The following is a 7,399-nucleotide window of genomic DNA, read 5'->3' as shown; positions in this document are numbered from 1 at the left end:
GCAAGCACCCACACCACAGACACCAGGCCATGGCAGAGGCCATCAGCGAGCCCAGCTGTGGGGAGCAGGAAGCGCTGCTTGCAGGAGACAGCACAGGGTGAGCCTTGAACCTGGTTCTGAGGGTGCAGAGTTCTGGACAGTGGGTACTGGTAGGGGACTTAGGGAAGCCTTTTTTTTGGTGTAGAGATGTGGGGCTCCTTCATTTTTGTCAGCAGCTTGGGATAACTGGGAAAGGCTAGGTTTCCCATGTATTTGCAGGGCCCAAAGCCAGGACAAAGGAGGTGGATGTTGGGTACGGTGGGGCTGGGGTGCCAGGATGTCAGGTATGAACAGTGGGAGAGGACAGCAGCTGTGTGGGGAGGATCTGGGCCTAGGAGCCCTGGTCAGGTCCCTGGCATCTCACCTGCAGGCTTGTCTGATGGGGCTAGCCTGCCTTGAGATTCTCAGAGGGGGGTCAAGCCTCAGGGGTACCCAAAACTCCCCTGTGGGGATGGAGGAGGCCAAGGCCTCTTGAGGACCAGACAATGCCGGCGGATGTAGTGGGTATGGGAGGGGGACATGGGCAGAAATAAAACAGGCCACTCTTCTGCCACAGTCAGAGCTGGGCAGAGACCCCATGCTGTCAGCTGCTTAGGGGCATCTGTGTTTTGAGGAACCCCTTCTATGTGTGTTGGCTCACAGACCTGGGGTCCTGAAGAGGCATGCTGTCAGCTGGCAGGCACAGAGTCAGGGTTGAGCCAGGCCATAGGTGCCTGCCCTACCTTGTTCTGTGTAAAGGTCTCAGAATGAGGGCACCAGGGCTTGGGGCCAGGCAGGGCTTCACGCAGCAGAAGAGTCATTTTACAGTTGGTGGAGAAGAGAGCCGGCGATTGGGCCTTGCGGAAGCAGGGGGCTGCAGCCCAGGTCAGAAATGGGTGAGAGCCTGGGAGCCCCAGAGTTGCTTCCAGGGTTGTCAGGAAGTCAGGGAGGGCGTGGCCCTCTGGGCTCAGCTGTGGGCTCACAGAGGGAAGGCCCATCTAAGCAGCCACCATAGTCTCTGCAGTCCCCAGGCTGCCTTTCAAAGTGGAGTCTGGAAGGGGCGGGGACAGCAACGTCTCAGCCCTTACCAGCGATAACAGGGACGAGGCCTCACTGTACGGAGCGCACGTTAGAGGCGGAGAACTTCAGCCCTTCCCAGGACAGCTTTCCCATTTAACCCTGGTTTAGGGGTTGCTGAGGGGACCCTAGGACCAGGAAAGGAGTTTGAGGCCAAGCAGAGTCTGGCCAAGGTCCGGGTCAGCATGTGTGCGCTCGGCATGGAGCTCTCAGGGTCATGTTGCCCTCAGTGAGGCTCTACGGGGGCTGTCCCCAGGAAGGGGGACATGCGGCATGAAAACCAAGGAGGGTTCTGAGGACATCCTGCTCGGGCTGGGTGAGAACAGAGGCTACTGGGTGTCCAGAGCAGGGTGATCAGGCGACAGCTGTGACCCTGTGGAGAAATGTCCTCACGTCAGCTCCTCTGCCACCTTGTGCCCATAGAAGGGCAGGTGCAAGCAGCCAGCTGGCCCCATCCCTGTCCTAGGCCCTTCCTCAGCCCCCTCTCTCAGCTGTCTCAAATGCCGAGGTCGAGGAGGCATGGTCAAGGGTGCCCTCAGCCCTGGCAGGCGTGACTGATCCCCAGGCGTCTTGATCTAGGTCCTGGGCTGGGCTGCACCTGTGCTGGTTTGTCAGGAGCTCTTGCCTGACACTTCTGAGACCCCAAGGGGCCTGGGAACTCCCCAAAGATACCCCACCCCCCGATGGGAGAAGAAAGAGAGGCGAGCTTACCACTGACCTTTCAGATTGAAACCGAGACCTGGGCAGAGTGGGGCTCTCCTTTCAAGGGTGACTCAGGGACAGGGGGATTCTCCTGTTTAAGGTGGCAGGAAGTCCCTGACACTCAGAAGGGGATATGTGACCTGGAAAGTCCCCACCTAGTAGGCCTCAGGAAGGCCAGGGATGGGCAGGGTCTGCTGGTCTAGAGCAGAACAGGGGAGGCCCCACCTCATACTGCCCACTGAGGACCAGGCACACCAAGTGGGGGCCAGCCCCAACCCCCAAACCTGCTGCGGTATACCAGGATATGGGTTGCAGGACACATGTGCACATCAGGCCCAAGGCAGGCCAGGCGCCTCCCACAAAGGCCCTCAGATGGCTGGCATGCTGTTTCTGCCTCCTGCCCCACATCACTGACACAGGACTGCTACTCCTCCTCTGGGGAGCGCTCTCTCCCCGTCTGCTCAGCATGATGTCACAGCCCCTTGAGCAGTAGTTAGTGTCTCCCCAGAGCTGCAAGTGGCTCTGCTGGAACTCCTGGATGATGCTGAAGGAAGGTTTTGCCTCCACACTGTGCAGTGTCTCAGGAATTACAGGATCCAGAGGCCCAGAGGTTCTCAGATGGAGGTCTAATGTGCACACTATCCAAGTCCTGGAGCCCCAGCTCCACACACAGGGGGCAGACCCTGGTGGAAAGGAAACTCTACACAGGCCTAGGCCACATCCACCAGGCCACCTGCCCCGTCAGGTTCAAGGTTCCTCTGGTTCCCAAGATGGTTGTGTTCGATTCCCTCACCACCTGCCATTTCTTGGCTGGGCACCCTGTTCTGAGCCCCTGCCTACCCTGGAATCTTCCCTACCTACAGGTGCCTCTCCAAGAAGGACAATCTGAGGGCCATCTGGGCAGCCTCTGAGCTCCAGACAGAGTTGTCTTGCATACTCTAAAGAGCCTCCCTCTGAGAAGCAGGAGTCCAAAGAAGGGACTTCCACCCACCTGCCCTCCCAGGGCATGTGATGAGGTTGGGGGGATTGGGGCCTGAGTTCTGGGGCTTCCTCCCCAGCTGGCAGAGCTGAGCCAGGCCAGTCCCAGTGTTGAGTCCCCAGGACAGAGAGAAGTCCAAGCTCTACCCAGGCAGTGGTCTCCTTCCTGGTGGGTCGAAGGCTTTCTCCTGTCTTTCACACCCCCACCTTGGTTTGGGGATGGGAAAGCAGACCATGCACATTTGAACCTTCCACAGGCCCCATCTCTGCTGATTAGAAACCAGAACCTCTTCCCTAACCACTGCCACCCCAGTCTGACCATGTCTACCAATGACAGGCAGTGTTAGGAGAGTCTGGAGACAAGTAGCACAGAACAGGATGGCCCTGGTGGGGTGACACCACGGGTCTGCACAGTGACCATCCTTTCCTCCGCTACTGCACCAGTGTCTCACTCTGCCTTGGTTTCCCTGAGAGGCTATGAGAGGGATGGGTGAGAAGAGGTGAAATCTTGTCAGGGGGAGAAACCCAGGCTATGGGGGAAAGATGGGGAGAAGGGGGTAGAGGCTTGCCACTCTGGTGACTCAGTTTCTCCATTTGCACACAGAGAAAGCAGCTGCTCAGACCAGGGGTCAAGGCCTGGCTTCCCTGTCAAGCTCTTTAACCCAGGCTCTCAGAGTAGGCCCCGGCATGCAAAGATCACCATCATCTCTCCAAGGGTGGCCCTCCCTGCGAAGGCTTAGCATGGCAAATCACACCTTCCATGGGCACAAGTGGGGGATGGGACTTGGAGCTGGGTTGTACCAGGCTGCTCCTCCAGGGGCTCTGATGATACCTCCAGGCTCACCCACCAGCATACAAAGGAGGTAGCAAGGCCAGGGGCCTCTGTGGGCCACAGTCCAGGTTAGGGTTAGGGATGCTATGTGGAAACAGCTCAGGGCTGGATAAAGGGGCTACAGACAGCCCAATCCCCCTCCCAAGATTAGGCTCTTGCCAGTCAACTAGCCTTGCCCCACACCATGGAGCTAGCAGAAAGGCAAGGGCTGTGGCATTGGGCTATTGGAGTCTGGATGTGCAGGTGCAGGCCTCTTATCCCAGATCATGGATGGTAGGTGGGGCAGGAAAGCCCCTGGCCCTTTCTTGGGGCCAAGCCAATCCTGCCCAAGGCTCCACCTGCCTCCAAGATGGAAAGTTGTTAATGGGCAGGGAAGGGGACTGTCTGCCCCATTGGGTGGCAGGAGAATTGTCTATAGACTCAAGGTACTTGTGTCCCCACTGAGCCCCTATCCCACAGCATGACTCCCCAGAGGTGGAGCAGGGCAGGCCGGGGGTTAGGACATATGGGGTCAGCATGAACCCCAGCCTAGGCTCCCAGATGCCGTGGGAGAGCTCGAGTGTTCAGGAGGCCCTGTCTGCCATGGGTGGGTTGGGTCCTGTAACCAGCTCTCTTCCCAGAGCCTCAGCTTTTCCAGCTGCCACTTGGATAGGGACATGAAGACAGAGTCCTATGCCTAGCTGGCAGGGGCTCAGACCCACACCCTTCTGTCTTCAGGAAAGAACATGGCTCTCTCACCCCAACAGTGACTGTGTCCTCTTTGTTGGAGGCAGCCTGCTCTAGGTGGTTAGATTCTAAGGAAAGCTGCCTCCTCCCCTCCTCCTCTTCCTCCTCCTCCTCCTCCTTCCCCCTCCTCCCCTCCTCCTCCACCTGTTCCTCCTCTTCCTCCTTCTCCTCCCCCTCCTCCTCCCCCTCCCCTCCTCCTCCCCTTCCTTCTCCTTCTCCTGTTCCTCCTCCTCCTGTTCCTCCTGTTCCTCCTTCTCCTCCCCCTCCTCCTCCCCCTCCCCTCCTCCTCCCCTTCCTTCTCCTTCTCCTGTTCCTCCTCCTCCTGTTCCTCCTGTTCCTCCTTCTCCTCCCCCTCCTCCTCCCCCTCCCCTCCTCCTCCCCTTCCTTCTCCTTCTCCTGTTCCTCCTCCTCCTGTTCCTCCTGTTCCTCCTTCTCCTCCCCCTCCTCCTCCCCCTCCCCTCCTCCTCCCCTTCCTTCTCCTTCTCCTGTTCCTCCTCCTCCTGTTCCTCCTGTTCCTCCTTCTCCTCCCCCTCCTCCTCCCCCTCCCCTCCTCCTCCCCTTCCTTCTCCTTCTCCTGTTCCTCCTCCTCCTGTTCCTCCTGTTCCTCCTTCTCCTCCCCCTCCTCCTCCCCCTCCCCTCCTCCTCCCCTTCCTTCTCCTTCTCCTGTTCCTCCTCCTCCTGTTCCTCCTGTTCCTCCTTCTCCTCCCCCTCCTCCTCCCCCTCCCCTCCTCCTCCCCTTCCTTCTCCTTCTCCTGTTCCTCCTCCTCCTGTTCCTCCTCCTCTTTCTCCTCCTCCTCCTCCTTCCCCCTCCTCCCCTCCTCCTCCACCTGTTCCTCCTCCTCCTGTTCCTCCTCTTCCTCCGGTTCCTCCTCCTCCTGTTCCTCCTCCTCCTCTTTCCCTTTCTAACCCCTTCTCTTTCCCCTCTTCTTATCCCTCACCCTCTCTCCTCTTCCTCCCTGCCTTCTTCCCCCACCTTCTCTCCCTTCTCTCCCCTTTCCTTCTTCCTGCTTCTCCTCATTCTCTCCCCCCCCTTCAGCCTCTCCTTCCATTCCCCCCTCTCCCAGGCACCTCTCCTCAAAAGACCAATGGAAGCTGAGACAGATGGATCTAGCTAGTTTACTCTAAAGAAATCTGGAAAGAAGCCTTTGCCCTTTCTCCTAGTTGCAGCTCCAACCGCAGTCAGCTTCATCATCACACCCAGCTCCTGGGCCCCGCCTTTAGCTCTGGCCCACCAGACCTTGTTTGGAACAGGGGGAAGCATGGAGCTGATGAGTTCAGGAAGCATTTGGAGGCTTCCTTCTGTGCAAATCAGAGCCTCGTTGCTATCAGAAGCCACCAGCTCTGGCCTTCCACCAGTGGGCTGCCAGTGTTCGCTGTGCCTCTCCCTGGACACTGCACTGTGAGCATGTCTATTGGTGTATGTCTGCCAGGGGTGATGAAAATGTGTGAGTGAGGGAGCAGATCTGTGCTTCCCAGACCCTGTTTAGGAGCTGTTGTGGACTTGGCCTCCTGGAACTTTATTCTTGGGTCATGAGTTTTTGAGCAATGTCTTAGTCACAGAATAAAAGAAATAAGAAAATAAGAGAAGACTCAGTAGTGAAGAAATAATAGTGACGTATAAATAGAAAAGGTGGAGGAAGGACAGGCAGAGAACAGCTGGGTGGGTGGGTGGATGTGTGGGTGGGTTAGTTTCTGTTTGGAAATGTCCTTATTTTTCCACCAATACTGAGAGATAAATTTGCTAAACTTTTGTCTTATAGCAAAGGCTTTTGAGGGAGCCTCTGATGGCCTAGCTATTGTCCTGTGCTAGCTACAACCAGGGAGGGTAGGGCCTGGGAGAAGAGTGTGTGGGTGGATCGATGGATGGATGAATAAATGGGTGGATGGATGGGTGTATAGATGGATGGATGAGTGGATAGATGGATGCATTGGTAGGTGGATGGATGGATAGGTGGGTGGATGGATGAATAGATGGATGGGTGAGTGGATAGATGGATGTGAGTGGGTAGATGGGTATATGAGTAGCTAATGGAAGAGTGGGTGGGTGGATCGATGGATGGATGAATAAATGGGTGGATGGATGGGTGTATAGATGGATGGATGAGTGGATAGATGGGTGGGTGGGTGGGTGGATGGATGGATAGGTGGGTGGGTGGATACATGGATGGATGGATACATGGATGGATACATGGATGGATGGGTACATGGATGGATGGGTGGGTGGATGGAAGAAAGGAAGGAGGGAGGGAGTGATGGTAGTGTATAGATAGGCTAAATACATGGATGCATGGATGGGTAGATGCACTGATGCATGGGTTGGTGCGTGAATGGATGGTTGAGTGTGTAGGGTGTGTGTGGATGTATAAATAGACAAACTAATGTATAACTAGAACAAATAAAAGTGATTTAGTAAAGCTGGGCATGGTGTTACACACCTTTGCATCAGGGTCAGCCTGTTCTATAGAGTGAATTCCAGGTCAGCCGGGTTACATAGTGAGACCCTGTTTCAAAAAAATTTTTAGTGATTGGTGATTTTAATGTATAAGTACATACACAATATTTATAATTTCATTTATTTATTTTTATTTTATTTATTTTATTTGTGTGAGCATGCTTTGTATGCATATATGTAAGTGCACCTGTGTGTGCAATGCCTGCAGAGGTCAGAAGAAGGTGTCAGACTCCCTGGAACTGGAGGTCCAGATGGTTGTTAGCCACCATGTGGGTCCTCTGGAAGATCAGCTATTAACTGAGCCACCTCTCCAGTCCCTAAAATATTTATAATATTATAATAAATATAGCACAGATATTAATATATTGCAGGTGGTGGTTTTAATCAGTTAAATATATAATAATCGTATGTTAACTCTGTTATACTTGTTCACATAAGCTTATAAGCTCTGGATAGAGCAATGAGCAGGTGCACCAAAACGTGGGTCGATGGATGGGTGACAGATGAATGGATGGATGGATGATGTATGGTGGAATGAGTGGATGGACAGATGGATGGATGGATGCTGGTAAACAAATAATAGATAGTAGGGCTAATATTACTCTGTGAATGGA

General features: G+C 55.0%; 1 protein-coding gene across 5 annotated transcripts in view; it reads left to right on the top strand.

Moving 5' to 3' along the window:
* Window positions 1-7,399, top strand: part of Lsp1 (lymphocyte specific protein 1) — a 34,575-nt gene continuing 27,176 nt past the window's right edge. For 2 of the 5 annotated variants that reach the window (XM_017799676.2, XM_017799675.2), the window contains exon 1: window positions 5,486-5,732. In XM_017799676.2, coding sequence (XP_017655165.1) covers window positions 5,593-5,732 — 140 coding nt within the window. In that variant the 5' untranslated portion in view covers window positions 5,486-5,592. Of the gene's footprint in view, window positions 98-5,485; window positions 5,733-7,399 lie in introns of those variants that run through there. The other 3 variants (XM_008839220.3, XM_017799674.2, XM_017799673.2) reach the window with 3 other exon arrangements.

The sequence above is a fragment of the Nannospalax galili genome, unplaced genomic scaffold (genome assembly GCF_000622305.1).
Source record: "Nannospalax galili isolate Female #2095 unplaced genomic scaffold, S.galili_v1.0 scaffold1639, whole genome shotgun sequence".
Taxonomy (NCBI): domain Eukaryota; kingdom Metazoa; phylum Chordata; class Mammalia; order Rodentia; family Spalacidae; genus Nannospalax; species Nannospalax galili.
Note: the sequence above shows the minus strand (reverse complement) of the source record. Positions and strands in the feature narration are given on the sequence as shown.